General features: G+C 45.8%; 1 protein-coding gene across 7 annotated transcripts in view; it reads right to left on the bottom strand.

The window, feature by feature from the left end:
• Window positions 1-21,078, bottom strand: part of LOC104154208 (exocyst complex component 1) — a 40,632-nt gene extending 19,554 nt beyond the window's left edge. For 2 of the 7 annotated variants that reach the window (XM_009690505.2, XM_068956776.1), the window contains exons 1-8: window positions 20,977-21,068; window positions 16,809-17,032; window positions 15,595-15,722; window positions 9,936-10,095; window positions 9,305-9,498; window positions 4,596-4,823; window positions 3,241-3,373; window positions 1,358-1,467 (exon numbers count right to left, since the gene is read on the bottom strand). In XM_009690505.2, the coding sequence (XP_009688800.2) occupies window positions 1,358-1,467; window positions 3,241-3,373; window positions 4,596-4,823; window positions 9,305-9,498; window positions 9,936-10,095; window positions 15,595-15,722; window positions 16,809-16,932 (1,077 nt within the window). In that variant the 5' untranslated portion in view covers window positions 16,933-17,032; window positions 20,977-21,068. Of the gene's footprint in view, window positions 1-1,357; window positions 1,468-3,240; window positions 3,374-4,595; window positions 4,824-9,304; window positions 9,499-9,935; window positions 10,096-13,740; window positions 14,002-15,594; window positions 15,725-16,808; window positions 17,033-20,976 lie in introns of those variants that run through there. The other 5 variants (XM_009690495.2, XM_068956778.1, XM_068956779.1 and 2 more) reach the window with 5 other exon arrangements.
• Between the last annotated feature and the right edge of the window lie 4,425 nt (window positions 21,079-25,503).

Raw genomic sequence — 25,503 nt, 5'->3', positions numbered from 1 at the left:
TTCACCTTATCCGCAAAGTCAGTCATCTCATCTTAGAAGGGATTGCTGAAGGAGAGGCAGAAATTCAGCCCATGAGTACAAGGCTCATAAGGGGACCCAGGTCAAGCAATCAACTCTGTGCTGTTGTCACAGGCTACTTATCTGAAATCAGAGAATCATAGCCCAGGATACTATGGTGAGGTTTCTTGGGAGGCATTTTCCTGTGATCTATTAGGTACGTTAGAGAGAGATGGTGGTAGAACCACTGGGTGGCAAACCAAGAACTCATTTAATAGCAAACTCTACTGCTGCATTCAGACTGAAGTTCCTATGTTACACATGAGACCAGCTGCAACACGAAGTGAGGACACCAGGTACTGGCATTAAGAAATGAGCTGCAAGACAGCTCTTTCCAACAGTCTGCAAGAGTACACAAACCTGCTCATAGCAGACACTCATATCCATCTGGCATCTGATTGCTGCTCAATCCCATCAGGAGTAACTCCATTAAAGTTAACAGAGGCAAGCCACATAAAACCCATATGAGAGAAGAACTTAAGTTATGTGTTTTGTAGACAAACAGCACCCACTAAAGCAGATGCAGGCATGTCAAAGCTGCTTTCAGTTTTTCAGCAATGGGACTGGAGAAAACAAGAACTGTATCACAAAAAAAAAAAAAAGAATTGTTTTCTATGCTGCCCTGTAAGATGTCCCCCTCTTTTCACAAAGACAAGTGCTTGGCAGTTCCCTGCCAGTCACATCCCCTCCCGGATATAATGTTTGAAAGTGAAAGCTAAAGATGTAAGCATATAATACTAAGCATTTGGGAGGGTGTCCTTTTCACTTTATGAAATGAAATCTAGAAAGGTCACATTTTCCTTTCAAATTATCCTCCATAGCGATACCATCCACCATATTTTTTTTAATTGCAAGGTGAAGACTTGAAAATTTTAATCAAAGGTTCAAGGGACTGATGTTCAGCCTGGTGTTTTATGTTACAATTGGAGAAAAAAAGACCACCACTCCCAAAGCAAAACAAGAAAATCTAACCGAAAAATCTTTAAGCCTAAACATTTTTCTTCTCAACATGACCACAGGAGTAATAACTGCCATGGGAGGGAAGCCTTTCAGATTAGCCTGCTATATGCAGAAGGACGCTTAAGAGAAAGAACCGCTCTGAAATAGGTTTTTCTTCCGCATGCCTGCAAAACTACCCAGAAGGCTGAGGGGGATTGCAGAGTGAAGGTATGTGAAAAAGTCTCTTTGGCTTTTTGGGGGATCACTTTCATGTTAGCGTTTCCAATACCACTGGTATTATCTTACCAGAATATTCAAATCGTTCAGAGTTTTGGCTTGGCATGTGAAAAGTGAAACCTACCTGCAGCTCAAAGATGTTTGTAATATGACTGATGAAATTGTTTTCGAAGTTCTGCTTCAGTGTTTCAAACATGATCAACTGCTCAGCTACAGACTGTAGCTTCCGGTAACCTTGAGAGAAAAGGAGAGGGTACCATCATAAGGAGCAGCAGACTGTTGTGCCCAAAGACAAACATCAGTCAGTACACTGACAAATAAGACAGTTCTTCAAGGCATGACTTCTAGAAGAAACACTATGACCTAAAAGAGGAAAGGTTTGCTGTAGAATTACACTTAGACAGACTGGGAGGGAGTTTAAATTAAAAAGAATTGCAAAATATTCATCAGTCTGTCCATGGCTAAGTCCATATGCCCAGTCGCTGCATAAGAAAAGCTTGGAATTTCATGGCCAAATCAAGTCCCTGAACCCAGGTAGCTCTCCAGCATCCACAGTGCTATACCCTCGGTGGATACTGCTACAAAGGTGATATTTCTTCCACGTTTGAACAGAGACTGGGCTGCCCCAAGAGATCACAGTTTCCACATCCTTTCACCAATTACTTCCCTAACTGTAAGAGCATGTGAACTGCTCACAACCATGCCTTAAACCCAAATAATTAGAGGAAGAGTATAAAGCCTTACCATAAACTTGCCTCATCTTTAAGACTAACTAGACCAGCCAGGGCATCAGCCCAGAAGGAGGTGCCTACAACCTGCTCATAGAGCATGAATGCACCAACTTGGCCATTTGCAGGATGAATTGGATTTTTCTAGGAATGAAGCCAGTCCCTCCCAGCTATTTTTCTCCATGGATGTACAGAGGTAATCTCACAGTTGCTTTCCTAATCCTACTTGAATGTGCTGCTGCTTAAGACTTGGAAAGCGTCAGCAAGATTTTCAGAAGAGAACTTTCCCCGCAAGCTTGTTTTCCCAGCTAACAGGGGTTGTGAGCACCCCCAGGTGCATAGCAAGAAAATAGTGTTTGTATGTCCACAGCATATGCCCCAGGTACCCCCAGGCCAGTGCCAGTGCTCAAATCTTGCTAGGTGGGAAAGCAAAACACTCTCAGAGAGCACTGAGGGCTGGCTACTCCATAGGGGAAGGCCAGCGGGGAGCTGAGGGTGACCCCAGCGCAGGCCATGCCCACACCAAGCGCAAGCGTGCAGACTCTGAACATGGCGCACAGAGTCAGGTGCTGATAACAGGGTCCATTGACAACCCCAGACAAGGCAGGTGATGAACCACATCCAGGGGACAACCAGGGAGCCTGATCAGGAGGAAAAGGGGACAGGACCGGAGAAAGGGCTGTGGGCACATACACCTATCAGGAAGCTCAGGCAGGGACAAAAGGCCCAGGGCTGAGCTGAAATTGGCAGGGGGTGGGAGTGGGGGTCCCACGTAAGGCTGGTCAGGGACAGCAAGGCCTATTAGTGCCCTCAGGGCCTAGACAAACTTGCATCACTGTCTTCAGGAAAGAAAGTGAGCAGAACAGTGAACGTTATTTCATATGGGGTAATGAGAGAAATAGCAGCTCAGGGGAAGTCCGGAGCAGCCAGAAGCTCCAGCTAAGATGCAGGGTCCTTCCCTGCAGCCAGTTTCCCATCAGAGAAGACTGACAAGCAAGGGAGTGAGCAACTTGCCCTTGGCATCACAGGCACTGCTTAACTTCCCAGACATATGCCTTCTTTCTATTTCTTTTCTGCTTCGCCTCAGGCAACCTTAGGGCTGCCTAGGAAGTGTGTGAGGTAATCCCTGGAAACACCACCTCCACCAAGGCCTCCTATTTCAGTGATTCAGTGAGTTCCTGCAAGAGCCGGGCAGTACAGGTGCTGTGTGTGCAGCACAGTTGGCTGATGAGCCTATGGCTCTGCTGGTTGCAGACACAGATATCTGCCCTCTACTTACCAGGCGGTATCCGAATGTTCATGCAGCCAGATAAAGCTTCTGCTGCAGCAATACAGGCCTTTACTCTGCTGGGGCTGGAAAGATCTCCTCGGCTCAGGGCCTCACAGTGTTCCTTGCTGAGATCAAGGTGAGTCTAACAACAAAGCCATAAGAGAGCAGGTATAGCATATCTAGCTTTTCACACACCCCCCCCTCCAGCTTTCTGGGCAGGGGTGTCCTATGCAAGGCCAACCTCTTACTTGTACCCCACAGGGTCTGTAACCCACACTGTAACACCGTACCCACACGAGCCTGTTGGTGCACCCTGGCTCATGAGGACATTAACCTTTGCCCTCCAGGACCCCATCCATATACTATAGCCTCACAACTCTGGATATGGTACAAGCTCAGCAAAGGCAGCAGCATCCCATAAGAATGAGAAAATAGAAGCTTTACCCACTAAAAATAAGAAAAATGCTCCAAGAAAAAGTTTAGGAAAATGCAGCTTGTGCTACTCAGAAATGAAAAGATTAATGGTATAGCAGTCACCATACCAAGGGGAAGTTAGGATTAGCTGTGCTATAATAACACAATTTTTGCACCTATGGCACATTTCTTTTGAAAGTAATTTGCCTTCCCATCTTCCCAGGGCTCCTCAGAAGTCTTTGCATTGACTATGCCGGTCCTCGGGCCAGTGTCTCTGCGGCTATAAGGTGCTGCAAAGAAAAGCACCTTAAAGGACGCTGAGACAGACTAACATGCACAAAAATGTATTTACGGGGTCCTTAGCTGATGGCAGACATTGACTTAACAGTAAAGTTACTTTTAAAGGGCGAGGGAAGAAAGTGAAAGAGAGAAAAGGAAAGGGAAAACTCTCACCAGTGGGAAGAGAAGCAACGGATTCCCTAAGCAAATAAGATCTCCTGAGCTCCTCTCCAGTGCAGCAAGGAGAACATAGAGTCCTTTTCTCATAGTAACGATATACTTTTCATCAGGACCCACTCAACCTGACCAGGAAGGTCACAATGATGCCAGTGAAAGGCAGATTGCAAGATCACAAGTGAAAGGTGACAGAGCTGAAGATGAAAGGCCCTTAGCTACATAGGTTAAGGCACATATCGTCCATGAAAACTGGGGGACTCTTTGGCAGCAAAGTACCACAGTGAGGATGCTATACATCATGTCTTCTGCCAGTCTATCTGTAGCTCATCCCAGCTGTGTGGCCATCATTATCAAGACAACAGAGTCCCCCATTTCTAGGCCAGAGGAGCTGTACACCCTTTGCAGACAGATAATAGTTTTCAGGGTGTTTGAGGTTCACTGGAAGCTTTTCTCATAGATTCAACAGGTTGAAGATTTGTGCCTTTGCCACATACCGCGAGGAAGAGGATCTCATCCATCAGCCTCGTCTTGTTGGAGACGATACGATGTAGCAAGGAGTTCTCCTGGTAGATGTGGTCCATCTGCTGCTTCACGCTTCCCAGTAGCTCATCGTAGACCTGCAAGGTGTCCTCCACTCTGGCCACCTCTGCCAGGGCCTCGTCAATGGAGTCCATCAGCTGTGTCACTTGATTCTCAGAAGAGATAATGGCCCTAAGGTTGGCCTGTAAAATGGAGAAGAGGGCGCTGTACCACAGTTTGATCACCTCCATCTCCCTTAGGGCTTTCATAGTTATGTAAAACAGAGTCAAAGATCCTGATGCTCCCCCTCCTAAGTTAAATCAGACTTCCTGTCATTGTAACCCTCAAGAAGCTACATGTTTTCTGCATTGCTACCAGGACCAGAGCCATGCCAAAGGCCATACAAGCGCTTGTCACAGTGCACTAAACAGTCAGCACAGGCTTTGAGACTGCTGCCAGTTTGTTGCTCAACTGAGCTGCTCTGACAGTGGAATTAATAAACAGTTAAATCACGCATGAAACATAAACATATACATGTCTCAAATATGAAAACTGAAGGTGCTATTTGCCTAGGGAGGTCTCAGGCATTTGTTTTGACCGGTGGTAGACATTTAACTGTGTGTTAATCATTGCTGACAAGCTCCTCTAGAGACTTCCAAACGTTAATTGTATCATTTTCACGGCCTGAGTACCATACGGGATATCAAAGAACGTAATCAAAAGACATGGTCCTGGGAGGCTTGAAGCTTCCAGTCTGCTATTTTTCTCTCTGTTAACAATGCATTTAAACAAGCTTATCTTTGCTGATACTTCCATTGGCTGATGACTTTTTCATTAAATGAAAGACAACAACAACAGAAGCATCTGTGCCCCTCAGTAAATCCCATGCTCAGCTCTCCAATGGAGAATGCTTGGAAGGACAGAAGTATCTTGTCAGAAGAATCTTGTCAATCCAAGTCATGCCTCTCTTTCCAAGTGCTGCACAGGTGTCTCACGATGGCAAAGACACAGATCATCATCTCCAAAGGAAAAAAGAGGGCTTATTGACCAGATGAGTGCCATTCTCTGAAAGAGGCTCCTGCTTATGTGGCAGGTAACCACTGCTCACTGAGATGGCTCCCTGGTTATTTGCTGTCATAACTAACATGAAGATCTGGTGAGTCAAGAATCATTCCTGACTGCCTGCTTAACATGACTTGGAACTAGTCCTGTGCTCTGAGTTAAGCATATATCTCTATCTCTGCAATCAGGACTTCTGCACAGTAGATGCTGGGGATCTATAACCCCCGTGATAAGGAGTTTCTCTTTTTCAGGTACCGCCTGCACTGCTGCTATGCTGCAAGATGAGCTGGTAGCCCCTGATCTAAAGCGGTACAAAGACACAGCCTCACAAGACAATATCTCCAGCTGGCTCTTGAGTGGCAGGCCTGGGGGAGGGCTGGCCCCAGGAGAGGTGCTACTGGAACGTGTGAGAGCCACTCTGCAGCCCAGAACGGGATCTGGCTGCTCCGGTCTCTCTGCCAAAGCGTGGATTACACCTTCCCATGACAAAGGAGGTGCCTTCCAGCCTTACGCCAGGGATTCCGGCCCATGACCATGGGTTCAGCCTGGATCGCCGTGTTTTATTAAGTGCTCCTAAATCATAGCCACAAACCTGTCACTGCTGTGCCTTCAGATTGTCTTATTAGGACTTTACAGACCCACAGGGGTTTGCCTGGAGCAAAGCAGCACTGATGAAATTGGCAGGGCAACTGCCTGCAGAAGGGCTCTCCAGAGAATTACTGCTCAGGTAATGGTAATAACTCTCCTGCTGGACACGGTGCAAAGTTGCAGAAATCTGCGTGCATTTCAGCGGGTGCTGGGAACCTGGAAGTACGTAGGAATACCAATGTGAAAATCAGAGCTCTGGGCCTCCCAGGTGCAAAGGCCATGCTTTTATTCACTCCAAAGCAAATAAGCACTTCCTTACTGTTTGCGAAATGTTTCACAATCCCCAGAAGAGATCGGTTAGCAGAGGCTTATTAGTATTGTAAAAGAAGGGCAAGGTGTTATTGCTGTGCTGTGGTGAAAAATATTTAAATATATGCATGTCCTAGTCTAATGTATTAGCATTAATAACCCTTAATATCCTAGATTAATCTTCAGAAATAGAAATGTCCTATTAATTAATTTGTATTAACAGTAAGTGACATTTATTCATTAGAGAGCTTTAAAACAATGTATTTGACAGCACCTTTTATCTCAAAGAACTTAAAAGAGATTTATTATTTACCCCTGTAGGGTATTTTACAACTTGGAAACCAAATTGCAAAGTGCCTGTATGACTTGCTAAGAGCAAGCAGTAAGTCTGTCTCAGAACAGATGTCAGGAGTTCTGCTTTTCAGATTACCTACTACATTTCCAAGTGTATTTAGAAATACATTTTGGGAATAGAGCAAATATTGGTGCTTAAGGAGGTAGGATTCAGGATTTATGATTTCTAGTACATTTTAGGGTATTTCCTCTGGCTTATTTTTTCCCTTTGTTCTTCAGTTGCCTAGCTATAAAATCCTAGACCCAGTCATACTAATGTGACACAAGGCCTCAAAGCAGCTTTCTCAGTATTTTACTCCATCACTCAAAGAGACAAGTTATTTTCCAGAAATATGCAATAAAATACGGCAACTCTAATAGGGGTAAGAGAGCTCACTAGTCTGAAAACGAGGTGTTCTTTCTCCATTGTCCCTTCCTGTTACAGTTTATCTTTTACTTTTTTATCTTCTTCCAGTTCTGTTTTTATCCTCTCCAGCTGCTGACTTTCTCTCAGCAGGGATCATCATTGCTTCTTTCTCCTTTTCCCAGGAATCCCGCCTGTCAGACCAGCCTTTCTGCTCTTCATCACCCCCCACTTTTTACATGTACTTTCATCCCTTTCCTCCCTACTCAGCAGACTTTGTCCTTCCTACCCAGCTGGTCTCTGTCCTCAGCTTCCCAAGGTAACTAATGTGCACAAGCTCAAGTAGAGCCCAGACAGGACAAGCATTTTTGATGCATCTGTGGTAGCTCTCACTTCTTTTCCCTCATGGCAAAGAGAAAGACTCGTACCCGTTGCTTCTACGTGTCCTGCTTGCTGAGGGCCGCAGTGGACTGTGCACACCGCAGGCTGCAGACCTGGCCATGGGTTTGGCCCGAGCCCAGGGAGCTCTCAGTGCCCAGATGTCTCTGGCAGGCTAGCCCTCCACAGGGGACACCCTGGCCTGTGGGCTGAACTGCAGCTTTGCAGACAGGAAGGGGAACACACACAGCATGGACGCATTCACCGCATTTTCACCTCAGGACAGTTCCTGTATATTATTTCCAGACTCGGTTAAGGCTGTGGGATTGCTCCAGGTTCCTGCTGAACGCTGACTGTGCTGGAGGCACAGCCTGTAGACCCAGCAGTAAGGGCCAGAGGCAGTGCCCTAGGACAACTTCCTTTTCCACTGGTGACTACAGAACTGATGGGCCTAATTCATGCTGCCTGAGTGGCCCACCTAGACCTTCTCTGCAATCAGAATGAGATCTTAGAGCTCCCCAATTTCATCTGCCTCCTTCAGCCAGTCCAGAAAGCTCCCCTTCAGCCAGTCCAGAAAGCTCCCCTTCATTTTACTTCACTGTTAGTCCTTAACCCATCCCTGCACAGCCCTCAGAAATTGTAATTCTATACAGTTCCTCATTTCATGGTTTCTACCTCTTGGGCTTCCACTGTTCAGACTCTTAAATGGGAAAAATTGCTGCTGAGTAAAAGCCAGTCCCTCTCTCTTCCTCTTTTTCCAGTGATCTATCACTTCTCTGTCATCCCCCATAACAAAGACTCTGATGTCCTCAAGCACATGTCCATGTACAGACTGGCATCCATATCCTGCCTTGCAGCTGGGCCTGTGCCACTATTTTTATTCTCCTTCTTTGCAAAACTGACTGTGGGTTTCATCTGCCTGAGATGTCTACAGCTGAGTCAGTCAGTCTCTATATTCCTTCTGCAGTCATTGGAAAGAGGCCACTCAAGCTAGTGTCCAAGGACAGGTAAATTCAGCAAAAAGGGACATGTTGGCGTCCAGCTGCCAGGCTGCAGTATACATTGGCCCCAGCCTATCACCTGGCCACCTCCAACAGAATGCACCTGGGCCTTCCTGAGCTCTCCACGCTGTCTGGATGGCTGTGGCTGGGAAGTATCTCCCCAAACTCTCACTGCTGGATATAACAGAAGCTCACCAATGTTGGTCTGATACCCTACAGCAACTGCACTCCGTCTCTGCAATACAGATGCTGAGATCAGACTGGGATTCAGCATTTTCCTGCCGGGAGCTGCATGCTGCAGCAGACGTGCCTTTGAGCTCCTTAGCCAAAAAGAATGGCTTATGCTGTAGGCTTGTGGGGCTCCGAGAGCAGGTCCCTAAAGAGTTACTGGCTTAGCCCCTGCAAGAGACAGGCAGCCCCAGGAGAGCACACACTGGGACAAACACTGACCCTCAAGAAGTGAGCAGTGATGTCCTCCTAACTTCAGTGTGAGATGCCTTTTGAGCTGAAGTTTTACATCACCAAGATGACTTTTTCTCAGATCAAATGCTTAAAGAGAAGAGTTGCTGGCAGCTGGTGGCTCAGTCCGGTTCCTCTTTATGCTAGGTAATATTTTTTTCTGTCGAATCATAGTCCTTGACCCCCTTACCTCATCCAACACATGGAGATCATTGCTTAGCTGCTCTGCAAAGGCCACAGAATTGTTCACGATGGGCTCATACTCTTCCATCAGCCTCAACATATCAGCTGCTTCCTTTGGGGTCATCTCCTGGTATGCACTGAGCTCTTCCTGACTTTCAGTCTCTGCAGTGTTCTTCCTATCTTCTTGGCGTCTTTGTCTCCCTGCATGGACAGAGGGAGAGATGGACGTGACCACAGACTTCTAGTTATATCCTCTTATTAGCCCTGCTCTCCTAGAGGGGTCTCATCAAATTCACTTTGGGGTCACGAGTGATGCAAGTCCAGTGGTCTCAGTCTGCTGATCAGTTAGAATAAAATCACGGCATGGAGCAAGCAAGGCAAAGATGTGGATGGGATAAAGGGTTAGCTTTGTAAAGGGCACAAAATGGACATTTAATTTGAATTCTGCCTGTGTTTTCACTTGCTGACCTCTCTGGGGGAGTGTGCAGGGATGCATTTGCATGTTTGTCAAACAAAGCTGAGAAACATTTCAGAGATGAGCAGGCATCTTCCAATCAAATCTACTGATAGAAAACAGGAATACAGTGACGATGTAAAAAAACCCACTCTGAGTGAGAGTGATAAGGAAACATAATTACCTTCTACTATACAGGAAGAGACATTCACAAATGTGATATGACTGGAGAGGAATCGGTGGTTCAGCTTCCACAAGCATCTGATAAAGACTTTCTTCTCATCAAAGCTGCTAGCAGTCCACTTGTAAACCTTATCAAACTGCAGATCAAAATCCAGGCTTGCCTAGATGTCAACAGTTAATTTCCTCAGCAATTAGAAGGCACTTGCCATACCGCATACACTTAACATAGGTTTGCAACCCATTTTAATGGCAGCCAAGCAAATATTGTGAAAACAACTTGCGCAGCAGGAGGAAACGCACCTGTAGGTTGAAGGAGGTGGGAGAGGGTGAGCAACACCCCGATGCTACAGTTTCAAGCTTTGGAGTTTTCAGTGGCCCTGGGAGGCCAGGTTGCAAACGCAGACTGGCACAGGGTTTAGCTGTTGCAGGAGACTCCGTGCTGCTCTGACCCCTTCACCTAGGGAGACAATCCTGACACCTCCCAAAGGCTACACAGCAGGGAGCCCAGCCTACCGTTCTTAGGATGGTGGCTACAGGGAGACCAGGTGCTACAGGCAGAGCTGGCATTTCTAGTCACAGGAAAGGAACACCGTGCCGACAAAGATTTTAAAGTTAAGTCTCTGACAATTCAGATTTTCCTTCTCACTTCGCTACTTTTCCTCCTCTCATTTGCCCCGCCGTATCGTGCCAATGACTAGACTGATTTTGGTGGAGCTGCAAAGGTGTAGTCAGGAACAGATCTGCTGGAGGACTGAAAATGAGCTATTGTCCCCAGCACCCCCAGCAACACCAATACAATGGACACCAGCTGTACTATGCCCAGTGTAATTGAAGGCAGATGTTTGATCTGATTTCTTTCAAATAATGAATTCCTTGACATACTTTGTACTTCCAAGCTGACAGCAGATGATTTCTCTAGTTAGTAGCACTTCACAGTTGCTATTTCCTTGTGTTGCTTTCCTGCGGATAAAGACCTCTTTCCCCGGACTGCTATCCCAGGGCAAATAGATAGGATTTGAGAGGCGTGTTCATGGCACCTTGCACCAGGCATGATACAATCACTGAAAATTAAAGGATGCACAGAAATTTTGACACTAGAAGCAGACAGCAGAACACCCATAGTGGGCCAGACCAAGCATTCAGCCAGTCGCAATATCCTATTCCAGTATACTGGATTCTTTTCAGATTATATAAATCTCCCACCTTTTACTGCAGGTTTTGGTATATGAACACTGATGAATTTTGACAGTGGCAGATGCTTGGGAGAAAAGCATTCAAAGGGCAAGTCCACAGTTATATTGCCCTCAGGATTCTCTGCCAGCTTCCAGCAGCCTGTGACCTAGCATCTTGCTGAGCCAGAGGTTATATCTGCAGCACTCTGTTCAACAACCCTTGAAGGACCTACTGTCCCCAGTTTCATCTAAAGGTTTTTTGAAGTTATACATAGTGTTGAAGTTATACATAGCATCTACACATCCTGTAGCAATAAGCTCTGCAGCACAATGATGTGCTGAATGAGAAAGCTCAAAGTACTTAGAGTTAAGCATTCAGAGTAAGCCCAGCACCCACCTTGCCTCCCACTGCAGAAATTCCCTTCTGCAATCCTCATCCAACCTGGAATCTCAAATCTTTCTTCACTCAAGAACTGAGAACATCTGGAGAAAACTCAGAAACAGTTCTCCACGAGCTCTGTCCTGACATCGCCCCACAGCACTGTGGGACTTCACATGCATGCTTCACATAACATATCCCAGTGGTCCCATTTCTACCAGTGGAAGGGCAGTTTTTCAGGAAAATGTTTGCTTTCTACAGTGACAGAGTTACTCTGGAAGAATTCATCTGGCATGGACCTCACTGAAGGAGGAGGAAAAAGCAAGCCAGCCCCCCCCAAACACCCTGTTCCAGTCACTTGGTCCAAAGCAGTAGCTGCTCTAAATGTAGGTTTTAGAGGGCTGACTCCAGCTTATCTGCAAGCCTGGAGAAGAAAATTTCTGGGAACCATAAGGAAGAAGAAAAGGATGCCAGGGTGCCCTCTTCTGACACAAAGACTCAAGTGTGCCAACACAGTTGTACACAGGAGCTGGTGCCTCAGATGCTTTTCTAATAGTTTCAGAGCCCCCATCTCAGTGCAGAGCAGACAGGTTAGGATGGTTTCACACTGCCTGCTGGAGTCTCCACCCCTAAGGCTGTCGCACATGGTCAGGCCCCACAAGGCACCAGCCTGGCCCCAGACAGGTTTTTTCCCAGCTAGTGACAGTCTGGATTTAGGGGCTTGCTTTCACCTTCATGTGAACTGGGGCTGGATGGAGTTACAGACTGGAAAAAAGCAGAAGCTGGAGCTCTGGCATGGGCCATACACTCTTTTAGTCTGACTCTTGGTTGATATGTCCTCCTTATTAACATAGACAGATTTATGGCCAGGAGGAGGTACTCACCGGGTCATACTGGCCTTGTGAGCATTTTTATGTCCCACATGGACATAAAAAACATGTCCACACCCAGGAGTGTGGTCATCCCCTGTGTTTGGTTTCCTGAGAACCTGAGGTTACTACAATGAAATGCAATGGCTCAGGTTATTCAGGAGCTCAGAGAAAGTGATGTTAACCTCTGCAAAACTCCAGGCTCATGAAGCCTCTGTTACCTGACATCACTGACAGGACTATGTCTTCCTCTCCAGTCTGGATAGCCTATTCTCTGCAAGGCAAGGGAACCAGTGGCCTAGTCTGACCAAGAAGTAGGGGAGAGTCCAGCTTCTCCCTCCAGTCCTAACACAAATCTCAGGGATGCTCTTTCATCCAGAGTCTTCTCTGGGATGTGAGAGGTCACAGAATGGTTGGAGTTGGAAGGCACCTCTGGAGATCATCTAATCCAAACTGCCCTGCTCAAGCAGGGTCACCTAGGGCACGTTGCCCAGGAGCTCTTGAAGTTCTGCGCTCCTGAAGTTGCTGCAATGGAAATTACCTCATTCCCTGTGCTGCAGCGACTGCGCCCTAGCCCTAGCTTCTCCAGAAAGTCACCTGAGAGAACAGGAGCACGGCCTGGAAAGAGTGCCCTTGGCATTTCCCCACACTGTTTCACATTCACATTTACATTTACATTTTTACATGTCATTATCTATATATTTATGCCCAAAGGACGTGGCCTCATGGAAGGGAACTCCAGCCATGGGAGAGCTAGTATTTACCACTAACTGGTATATGTGAGTGGAGAGAATAAGGGAGGCTGCTTAAAGAAGGAGCATCCCACAGAAAGAAATGCCCTCCTGCACCATCTCATTAGCAATGCAGCATAGCCTGATCTCATCTTCTGAAGACCTTAGAAGCTGCGCTTATTACTATTGATACTAATCATAATAACAGACATAGACTTTATGAGGATTTGTGTAGCCCTACAGTGCTTTGAAGCTTGCTTTCCAAACACCTTAGAGCAACACACCTCGCCCCCACACTGCTTTGCAGGCTTGGTAGCGGCCCCTGGAACAGCATGGAGCTGTGATGTCTGGGGGAGGAATTACAGTGAGTGTGGTTTATAGTATGCCTTATGAGGAGCTATTAAAGCAGGGAGGCATCTGTTAATCGCTTCATAAATATTAATACTGTTAGTCATGGGAGCTGTAGCTTTAAACACTTCTGGACTTGCAGTATCAAGCCCTTCTTGGTCCCAGGGGACAGAGGGCTCCCTGGTGCACCAAAGGAGGCTTGATGACCGAGTCCTTAATGTATGTATTGACCCATAAGCTGGCATTTGGCTGTAGTCCTTACTCTATGCATGGCAACAGAGGAGGGCCCTTCTTTCATTTAACGGACCTGTCAGGCCATGCAACAGGGAGGGACTGTGCTGACTTGAGGAGTTTGCCTTGTACTGGAGTCTCCGTTCTGGGGTCCTGAGATATGTCAACTTGTCCTGGTTGCAGCCTACAGCTCCAGCCTCTCCTCTGCATGGGATCTTGTGCACTGACTGCAGCTGGAGAGCAGATCTCATTTTAGGAATGGCAGTGACCATTCTGATCATCTGTATTCAAGAAGGATGGATTTAGCCTGAAAGAGGCAATGAAGACAGCTCCTGTCCTGAGGAAGGAAACAGAGAAATTAACACACAAGAGGAGACTAAGAGGTTGGTCCACTTAGCCTACCAGAACAAAGGTTAATAGGGGAGGTGACTGAAATCTAAAAATAATTCTGCAAGGGGGAAGAGCCATCTAATCTAAAGGATAGGCCTGGCACAAGAACAAGCAGAGGTGGTGTAGTTGGAAATACAGCCTGGAAGTTGTAAGAAGTCTTTAGCCCTCAGGACATCAAAGTTATCCATTTGCCTCCCAGTGGGAGGGGTGTCAAAAATACAAAACACTTTAAGATAAAATATGATTGCTTTATGTTTCTGGGCTTTCAAATAAGGGGGAGAGGACTGAAAGATCTGGAGGTATCTATTGCTAACTCCTCAGGAGCCAAGGTAGTTTAGAAGACTTGGTGCAGTCAGGCTCATCTGCTGAAAGAAAACTCAGGTGGGATAAAAGTATCTATTTCTTTGTGCATAGAAAGACATAAGACAATGGAATAGCAGTTTAGTTCTACCTGTAGGATCAAGGTGCCCTGCAAACCCGCAAGAGCGATTTTCCTTTCAGGCATGCTATGCAGCTGCACTTTATTTGTCCTGGATATAGAGCTGGAAAGCTGTTCTTTTTCTCATTTATTTCTATGCTTGCAAAATCCCAGGCACCTTGCCAAGGCTTCAGAACATTCACACTAATAAAAAAACTAATTATAACAACTTTAATGACGCTCTGCCAGCCCCAGCAGAAGAAAGGGGATATCTTGTCCACGCTTTCTTTCCCAAACAACTTAATGTCACCCTAAAAGTGCAAACTCATAGTACCCCCTAACTCCAGCTCTCTATAATCTTTCTTTCACTAAATGCCTTCATTTAATCTTTAAATACCCTGCGCAAATGTCTGTCAGGAAGCTTTGTCAACATGGATCGACAGATGGGCCTGACAATGTGTTCTGCAAATGCTGGAGACCTGACAAGAACAGTGCTGTGCAGAGCCCATCTCTCCAGCCTCCAAATGAGGGTTGCTGCAAAGAGCTTTGGAAGATCCCTGGCTGAGACAACTGTCCCTGAAGATAAGGGGAGTCTGCCCATTGATTTTAATGGTAGCTATGTCAATGCAACAATCACCCACTCACTGCTCACCCTACTCTGGCATCTGGTCAGTACGACATTTCCTAACTTAGAGAAAGAGAAGGATGAATTGGGAGAGAGGAAGTCATTCCAGCCTCTTGGGCACACACATCTCCCTGGATAGATGACGGAAATGAGAAGTCAGAAAGCACTTCAATAGGGTTGAGGAACCGTCCAGGGATGGAGAAACTTCTGTTCACCATACTCTGAAAAGCAGCTCTGAGGAAAGGCAGAGGGCTTTTAAATTTTTTCATTGGTGATTATTTCCTCCAAATTAGTGTCATTCAGTCTGGTTCATTACTAGATTAAACATGAGGCCCCCTTAGCCCTCTTCCCTCCATCCAAACACATGGGCTGACCTCCAGAGGACTTGAGCACCCAGAACCCCTTATGGATCTGGGCCTGTGTCTCTCCGGCTTCATATTCCTTTCTCCCCCCGACCATGACCAGTTCTGTGCTTTGACACAAAAGGTACATCCTACCTGATTGAGAGTCTTGCCATCTACCAGCTTCAGCTCTGCTAAAGGCCACCTGTTGGCTGTCTTGTACTGCTCTCCTCGGTCTACCTTGACCTTCACTAGAAATGGCTTCATTGGCCTCCAGGCATCCACTGAGGATGAGGGTAGAAAAACAAAACAAAACAAGAACATGGTATTGTTTTTAGCCCGCTACACAGCTGTTCGCTTTGATTGGATAGGTACAGACAGACACATGGACACTGATTTTTGCATTGTGGCTGCCTTATGGGCAATGACCACTGTACTGAGAGTTGATGCAAGGATTCTGCTAGCTTTTCTATTTATTGAATTTTGCCATGTGGGAAGTGCTCTCTGTGGTCTAATCCAGAGTACTTTGAAGTCAATGGAGGGACTTCCTATAATTTCAATGAGTTTTAAATCAGGCCATTGCGCTATACACAAGGCACAAGTGATATTTCAGAAAGTGCTATTTCTCCCCTTAGAGATACTCCTTCTGCCCTCCACTGACTATAGAGGGAGTTGAGGCAAGTCACTTAGGTCAAACACTACGTCTAAGATTATCTGCAATGAATCCTACTGGTGATTATGCTATCTAGATGTTCATTGGCAGGAAAGCCTCTCCCCTATAAGTTAGTCAAAAAAGCTACACTAAGAACTTCTCGGGTGCTGCAGAGCGATGAAGCAACTAGAAATGCATAGACCGAAGGAGATGTAAAATTTCCCAAAGCACTTGCAACTTTGGATCCTGATCAAATAGATAAGTGTTCCTGAGACATCTGGGTCCTTTTGAAACTTCCAGCAAAACTCTGGAGAGATAGAACGAAGCTGTAATTATGTATCATGTTAGAAGAGGTTTGTTCCTGACCTCTAAGGACAGATTTAACACAAATGGAAATAAAAAAAATCTTTCAATTATGGAGGAAGCCCTGCTACAGATCCTAACTCTCTCTAGGCAGATAAAGATCGTAATGCATCCAAAAGGATACTTGTGCTCTTGTTGCCAGTTCTTGACATACTATACTGACGTAACAAAAGCTCCTATGTTTGGATTCAGGTTTCCTTAATTAAATCTTAAAATACTGCATTCCAAATAGAAGTCAAACATCTCCAAAATTAGGCAAAGGCCCATCAGAAATCAAAGTCTCTGAGCACAGCTGCAAGAAACACTCATGGATCTGCAACTCAACCAGTCTCCCAGCCATCCCTGGGTTTCTTACCTACTACACAGAGAACGGACATCTTTTTCTTCTTCCCTGTCTTCCAAACACGAACCATTTCCAGCAGCCTCTTGTTCTGAGGGTTGAACACATCTTTTTCCAGTGAGGTCCAAAGAGAAGTCATGGCGATGTATATGATGTATACATGTATACATGCAACAGCAAGCTGGAGTTATGTGCCTCACATTGACGCTTGCTAGTCACCACAGACTGTGTTGCAGCTACTGAGAAAAAGAAACATGCTAAAGAACTGATTCACACGTAAGTTCATGGCACATTGGTAAAATGCATTATCCCTATGCTGGATATGGGTCTCTGTTGTCTTGCAGTCAACATGAGTGTTAAATAGTTCTCATAGACTTGAGACCAGAAGGGCCTGGTCAGAATGCCTGCCTAGTGTAAGAAGGACACTCCTATGCAACCAGCCCAGTAAGGCCCGAAGTAAGGCCGGAAACTAAATTGCAATTCAAATCATCACTTGAAGGTCCTGGAGAATTTTCCATTCAAGTCACTCTGAAGCAAACGACCTCAAAGTTCAGCTTGCTGCAGAGGCATGCCTCCTATTCAAGATACTTAGTCCAGGCTCCAAACTCTTGCCTGACATATCGGTTCACTGACCAAAGTGAATGGCACAAGCATCTATTAGGTGACTGGCAGTGGCATTTATGTGACTATATATCAGCAATGAAGTTATTCTGACCAGTGCAGTTACATCATTATCGAACTCGAGCAAGAAGGAGGTCATTGGCATCCTAGCATGTATGCTAGGCCCAGCTACTCTTAGGCATGGCACTGAGTGATGGAGGAAGCCTAAATTACTCTGGTTTAGGAACAGCTGCACAGCACATCGGGACTTGGAGATATCAGCATTTCCAATGGTGGAAGACAATCAAAACTGGTAATATAAAAAGGTGTTTAAAAAAATTAAGCTACAAAGCTCCAGTGCAAACAGCAGCTATTATCTTTGATGGACTTTACATTAGAAAGCTGGCATATATCCTTATTTCTTTAAAAAGAGAGCTCCTTCTTCCAAGAAAAAAACTCAATGTTTTGATCAGAATATTTGGTTCCAACTCAGTGTGGTACCTTGAGCAACAGGATCAGGACCATGGGTTAGCAGCTACAAGCAAGTCATTACCTGATTATTTTTGTTGGCACACATCATGTCAACACTTACAGCTTGAGAACTCACCCTGCTGAGTTAAACAGTGCAATGCTCAAATTGAGCCAGTGTGCCCTACAATCAGCACATGCTGGGCATACCATGACAGAGTAAATCAGTGCAGCATGGAAGCCTGGGGTTGAGCTACAGAAAACAAGCACAGCACCAGTTTGGGAGTGGGGCTGTTGGGTGTCCGGCATCTCAGAGGACTCCAGGGGCTCTAGCTCAGTACAAATGCATAGCAGCCCTCAGAGGTCAAATCAACTTGCCAGCCCAGCTGCATGCAGCTTGAACTGAGCTAAGCAACTTGCCATGCTGTCTGAGCAGCTCAAGCACGTAGAGACACAGTGCTCACCAAACAGTGGGTGATGCTGGGTCCAGAGCTTTGCAAGAATGAAAGCAGAGCCCTGGCTGCTCCAGGTGAGCCTCACCAGGCCTCCCTGCCTGGGTGACCTTGGCTCAGATGGACTCACAGGGTTGCAGAGGCAGCCTGGGAATGGAGGGAAAGGCAGCAAGTCCTCCTGCCTGGGGCTTCTTTCCCTGCCTCAGCTGTATGCCTAGAAGGGGACACCATGCTGCCTATCCCATGCAAAGATTGTGGGGCTTGAAACACAGCCTCAGTGACCACCCTGGCTGCATCCCATCCCCACAGCTTGCACTCGCCTTCCTATGTCTTTATGCTTCTTGGATCTCTCCTCCTCCACCCCTGGGCTGTTCTCTGCTCACCACCTTCCACTTCTGCCTGACCTCCAGCTGCTCTTCCTTCCTCCTTGGTGACCTTCCTCCTCAGCCCCTCCTCAGTTCCCTAAAGGACCCTTTAATGGTGAAAGAGCACAGGGAAAGAGGTCTCAGGCAGCCACTGCTTCCCCTCCGCTTCATTCTTCAGTTCCCCATAGCATCCCATGGCTTCCCATTTGGTCTCCTACAGTCATGCAGAAGAGGGCACACACTTTCGCAGAAAGACTGGCCTCAGCTTTCCTAGCCCCCTTGACTTCCTAGAGCTGCTCCCAGATGGAAAGTTTTGCTCAGAAAATGCCCTATGCAGAGTGTGAAACTGGGAGGCCAACAGACAGCTGTGGAAAGGGCACAGAGTCAGAACTGAGGAGATGCCACACAAGTTTGACCCACCTTCTGATTCATTAGGAAATTAATATTATGAGCCAGCAGCTCCTTAATTCTCAGGGAAAGCCCTGCTCTCTTGCATTTTAAGCTTCTGTGGGGCCAGACTAATTCACTAATAAATATGAAAATAGAAGGAGGTAATATAGAGGGAACAAGAAGCCCAGGTGCAGCATCAGTCCCTGAGGTGGAGCTATTCCTCCAGATTACCATGTGTGCATTCCCTTCCTATGCGTTATTAGCAAGCAGTTCATTGAAATGTGTGTGCATGCATGTGAAAGTTCTCCCCAGTTAAAAGTTGTTGGTTTTGCAGCCTAAGAAGAGGAAAAAAACTCCTCCTTGTCATGCCACTTATGTGGCTGAACTCAGTTCTCAACAGAACAAGAATGGCTATGAAGTACATGACTAAAAATCACCTGAGGAAATCACTATGTCCAGCTTTAAACCATTCCAGGACCTCAAGACATTTTACAAGAGAAGAGTAATATTATCACCATTTTACAGATGAGGAAACTAAGGCGTGGCAAGGAAGTGACTGAATCAAGAGGACCTGTCCAACCAAGGGGCTCAGACAAGCCATGAGAGCCCAGAGCAGAAAGCCTCGCAACGTCCTTAAAAGCAATGCTCAAAGTACCGTGGGGTCTCAGATACAGGATTCATGGGAGAGGGAACACAGCCTAGCCTCCAAGTCCAAGCACAGAAGGCAAGGAAGACGGCCAATTACAATCTCCTGAAAGCTCAGGCAAACTGAGCTCCCTGCCAGGCTGGAACAAAATGACTTGATTCAGTCTGATGTATTAAAATGCTCAGATTTGGATCAGCCCAATACAAGAAGGAAATAGTTTATTTAGGTCTTCTTAGCAGAAGCAGTGTTTTCAGCAAGAATGCACTGATTGCTCACAAACTGCATTTTTTTATCCAAAGTACTCTTAATGGAAAAGTTCCCACACAACTTCCTAATCAGACCCAATATTCCTGGACCTGTACTTTCACTGTAAATCAAACTTAACACTAGCAGAGAGGAGACATCAGTTAATGCCTATATAAGCACTCATCAAAAGCAGTAGATATCACAGTCTTTGATCTAGGTGGTGAGTGAATAAACAAAGTGGCTGCGACTGAACGGTTGCATTTAATGCAAATATTTTAGTAGGAATTAGACAGAAATAAAAATATATACTGGAGGAAAACAATAAGTTTTGGGATACTGACTTTGAAAGTTTTCTATGCGAAATTTACTGTTATCCAACATGGCTGTTTTGCAAACAACTGAAACAAATGAAACCAGCAATAATTCTTGTCCTTAGACAGCAATGGAGCTTTCAGCTCAACCACATTGTTGAGAAAGTAGAAATCACATCCACAGTCATTTAAACTATTTTCCTTCCATGGCTGTGACAAAAGAGAAAGGAGTTTGCTGCTAAAACACCACAGCATCTCTTTGAATGCAATGCCTCACCAAATTATCTCAATTTCTCCACTCCCGTCAGCTTTTCAGCCTCCCTGATGGCATTCACGTACAGCAGTACACAGGATGGCAGGCTTGAGATCAGACTGACTACACCCGCTATTGCTTTGCAACTCACTAATACGTTCATAATAGCACTTGAGCAACAGCTAAAGGAAAATGATTGAAAGCCAAAGTAATAGAGGGCTCACTGCTCCCTGAAAAGTTAACCAAGAAAGCACAATACTTTCAATGAATGCAATTGAAAAGCTGTCAGTATCAGAGCCAGATAACCCCTCGTTTTCTAGAGAGAACCTGTAAGATATAAAGATCTCAGTGAAACATTCTTGAGATTTTTGCACAAGTTCACATCATCCATCCAGAAAGCTGACAGAAAGGAAGATAAAGTTAGTGAAAGGAAAATCACTCAAAGACTTTACCAGCTACATCTTGCTGAGGATAAATTGCAGGATTTCAGTCGCAAGAAATCTTAGAACAGGAAATAGTTTGTTGGTAAAATGAAAGGTTTAAGAGAAAAACAGGAAGTCTAAAGAACCTGAGTGAACACTGAGCAACAAGCTTGAGGTCAGGACAGGAAATCACTCGCACAAGCATCAGGAGCTGCAGAAAGCAGGTGCAGCTCCAAGCAAGCAAAGTGTCAGAGTAGCTGGAGGTAAAATTGTTTTTACTAAAAGCAAAATAAGGTAAATGGTTCCCTCCATTTTCACTTTGCTTCCCTGAAGAGAGTTGAAGTTCTGAATGGAGAAAAAATGGTTCGACTTGTAGTTGGACGTTGTCCCCAAATTCCTTCCCCGTTAATAAGGGGTCTCAGAAATGTGCAATAAATTTAAGATGGCTAGGGTGCTGATGGCACAGTATGTGCCCTAGTTAAGCAAAACCCTTAATCATGCGTTTAGCTTTAAGCATAAAGGGAACCCTATCCTGTTTCACCGTAGTATCTCAGGGTACGCTTGAGTATCAAGCAAAGGTCAAGTTCTGTTGAAGCCAATGGACTGCAGGCATTTCGGGACAGGCAATGGTGAGAGTGCCATCCTGCAAACAACTGAGGTCCATCCCACACATCTGAATGGATTTTCAGAACCAGTAAGTACATCAGGGGTCTGGAGCCAAAAGCAATAATTCAGAGAGGAAACAGAGATAGCAGCTAGGTATGAAGATCTGGTGAAATGCATGCAGAAGTAGTCTTCCAAGTCCTAGCTTCTGTGCCAGCAGGGGACTAACTGTGAAAGACACCTTAAGGACCATATGCATGGCCCAGGTGGAAGGGTTGGTTCTTCCATCCATCCCTTATGGTCCTCAGCTGAGGAGGAAGCCTAATGTGCCCTTTTGATGGAAATATTTTACGAGATGGGTACATTTGCCTAACCTCTGGAAGTATTTCATGGCCACAGCCTGTGGAGGAAATGCTCTGGTCCCAGCTCACTGAAAGGGGCTTCATCTTTGGCTTCAAGAACTGCGTTGTTCCTTTGCCAGTGCAGAATTCTCAGTATCTGTGGCTTGAACTATTGGGTGCCTTTGAAGAGTAACATAAAGGCTTTCACCTGGCACTATGAACTCTCTGGGGACCACGGGCCTGGGGTTGAATTGCACAGAGTGACCATAGCCAAGACGAAGGCAGAAAGACCCACATCTAGAGCAGCCTGAATATTGCCTTCACATTTAGTTTCAGAACTGGATTTTACAGCCCCACGCTGTTCTCAAAGAGTTCAGTGAGAGGTACCTAAATCCCTTTGGTGTACCAGCCTTCATGTCCTCCATGGGTATGACACCCATAGAAGCTCCAGGAAACTAACCCGCTCTGCAAAGGTTTCTGGAACTCTTGCACCTATCCCACTGTTGCTTCCACAGGGAAGGAAAACATGCAGCCCTGCTCCAGGTAAACGATCCTGATCAACCACTGATAGAAGCTCTGTTCCAAATCTCTGCACTAGCTTATGTGTTTTAATATCATTGACATAACCCACGCCATCCTTCTCTGCCTCCAAGAGAGTGCAGCATGAAACTAAACTGGTAGAACAAGGGCTAAAAAAATCACAGAATCAGAATCACAGAATTGTTTAGGTTGGAAGGGACCTCTGGAGATCATCTAGTCCAACCTCCCTGCTCAAGCAGGGTCACCTAGAGCATATTGCCCAGGATCACATCCAGACGGCTTTTGAATATCTCCAGCGAAGGAGACTCCACCACCTCTCTGGGCAACCTGTTCCAATGCTCTGTCACCCTCACAGTGAAGAAGTTTTTTCTCAGGTTCAGATGGAACTTCCTGTGGTGCAGTTTCTGCCCGTTGCCTCTTGTCCTGTTGCTGGGCACCACGGAGAAGAGACTGGCCCCATCCTCTTGACACTCCCCCTTCAGATACTTGTACACGTTGATGAGATCCCCTCTCAATCTTCTCTTCTCCAGGCTGAACAGGCCCAGCTCTTGCAATCTTTCTTCATAGGAGAGATGCTCCAGCCCTCTAATCATCTTGGTAGCCCTCCGCTGGACTCTCTCCAGGAGTGCCATGTCTCTCTTGTACTGGGGAGCCCAGAACTGGACACAGTCCTCCAGGGGAGGCCTCCCCAGGGCTGAGTAGAGGGGCAGGATCACCTCCCTCATCCTGCTGGCAACACTCTGCCTAATGCACCCGAGGAGACCATTGGCCTTCTTGGCCACAAGGGCACACTGCTGGCTCATGTTTAACTTGTTGTCCACCAGCACTCCCAGGTCCTTCTCGGCAGAGAAAAAGCAACAGTCATGGGAAAGTGGCAACGGTTAATTGAACTATTCATTTACCAGGTATTTAGAAGTTTAGAGGATGCTATGAGACACAGCCCACTATGTCCATGTCTCCTTCTCCAGCATGTTAAGGTGGATCCGTGACTGAACTCTTGTTAAGTACTTCAGGCTGTGTAAACTTGAAGGTGTCTGTGTATTAATCCCCTGGTGTTGCGTCTGCGTGCCAGATATGACTGAGTAAAGCAGTATCTACTCCACTGTTTTGTTGGATGCCTTGGAAAAACAACTTTTTTAATTTGCCAGCTTTGAGGACATTATAGGCACCATAGAGGGTAAATTAGACGGGGGAAGTGCTATTGAACAGAGAAAAATACGATCACACTGCACAGCAGGTCTGTATTAACATAGTATCATTTACTGCAAGACTGTAAAGATGCTATGCCAGGGTTTCCATTCACGATTTCATATTATTTCCATAAATAGGATCTTCTTAACCTTTTCTCACTCACAGAGTGCATTCTGTTCTCTTCCAGCCTGCTGCACACAACTGCATTACCGTTCAGGAGCATTATGTAGAGAGAACAATGGGAGAATGCCTCCCTTGCACGCATGTAGTTGATCACCCAAATGCCAGCCTGACACACAAGCCATGATTCTGCAGGGAGCAGTAAGTTTTCCTTAAGACCCTCTTGCCTGGCAGGTGCTGAAAGAAAAATGTGGAAATAATATAGGAAAGAAGAAGTTAGCATAGGATTTCTGGCTTCACTCAGGCTGTCCCAGGAGCTAACGGCAAATTGTTCTTTACCACGGCAGTCTCAGGCACCAGCTCCCAGACAGATCAGTTTCCCTGGATTATTTCCCTCGAGTCTCATGGCTGATATAGACACTGAGGAATCAAAGTTTTTATTTTGAGCAGAGAATATGTCTGGCCTTCTGAAGGCTGTGGAAGAGAAAACAAACAGACCTTGAAAACACCAACCATTACTGGAATACATTTCCCTGACTGCATCTGCAAACAGGATCAAACAGCTGTAAGAGTGATGCAAGCTACCAATTAATCTCAATTGCTGCAGACTCTTAATCCTAATGAATTACTCTTCAAAAGGCTTTTTTTTTTAAAAAAGATATATTTTAGGTGCAAAGATAAATTGGGAAATTCCATGTACAAATAAGCCAATAAATAAAAGGGAAATGCAAGCGTGGAAATACAGTGTGCCCTGCATTAATTTTTCCAGCCAATTCCAAATGCAGTACTAACTAGATTATTCGAACTTTCAGTCTCAAAGATTCAGAAACATCCATAATTTGGAGTGTCTAATTAAGGTCCTCTGGCTGAGATTAGCAATCTGCAGTAGTTTCCTTTTCTCTTCCTTCTCAAAACAGGGAACAGAAAGATATTTTTGCTGCAGGGCACAGCAGAGAATTTAAACTATTTAATATTTTTTGCTGTGGGGATCTGTAGTTGCTATTTGATGTCAAATCTTATTTTTAGTACTTAGACAGCCCGCATTCCCAGAGTACCCAAGCACTTCATGTTTAATGGATGGGTCCTGCTACTACGCCTGGAAAAGAGGAAGTGCTATCTTCCTTTGACAGGTAGCCACCAGGACTTCTCTGGAAGGACTTACTGTGGACCCTTAGACTGTCACCAGAAAGAGTGTGAACCAGTATCAAGACCAGGGCCTTAGCTAGTAGACCAGCCTTGTAGTCCGAATGAGTCACATTGCCATGGCACAGAGTGTGCATTTGTCTATCTACAGCTCTTCCTCTCACATTAGAAGCTCTCTAGAAGCTGAAAAAAAGTCATAGCGATTCCAGGTGACCACCATAGGCTCCTTGAGAAGAATTTACAGTTTTGACAGTGTTGTCCAGCTCCACTGGCTTTTCCCTGATCCTCCTCTTGCTGTAGCACCTCTGCCAGGCATGGAAATCCTACCATTCACAGCTTGGTTTGCTCCTAATAAATCCTTAACTTTTTCTAGTGAAGCATACTCTGGGCCTTCAGCTTCACAGGGAGTGTCTCCAACAATGGAAGAGAGGGTTGTATGGCAGGCTAGAGAAGAGTCATACAAGGCATCAGGCACATCCCTCCACCATCACCTCAGCCCATATCTCACCAAACAAAACACTTCTGCACTGAGACACTGTGACAGCAACTGCAGGACCTGGAAGTGCCAAGGCCAAGGTCAGCCTTCTTGTTCTGCTTTAGATGTGCTGAGGTTCACGCG

The sequence above is a fragment of the Struthio camelus genome, chromosome 11, assembly GCF_040807025.1.
Source record: "Struthio camelus isolate bStrCam1 chromosome 11, bStrCam1.hap1, whole genome shotgun sequence".
NCBI classification, from domain to species: domain Eukaryota; kingdom Metazoa; phylum Chordata; class Aves; order Struthioniformes; family Struthionidae; genus Struthio; species Struthio camelus.
Note: the sequence above shows the minus strand (reverse complement) of the source record. Positions and strands in the feature narration are given on the sequence as shown.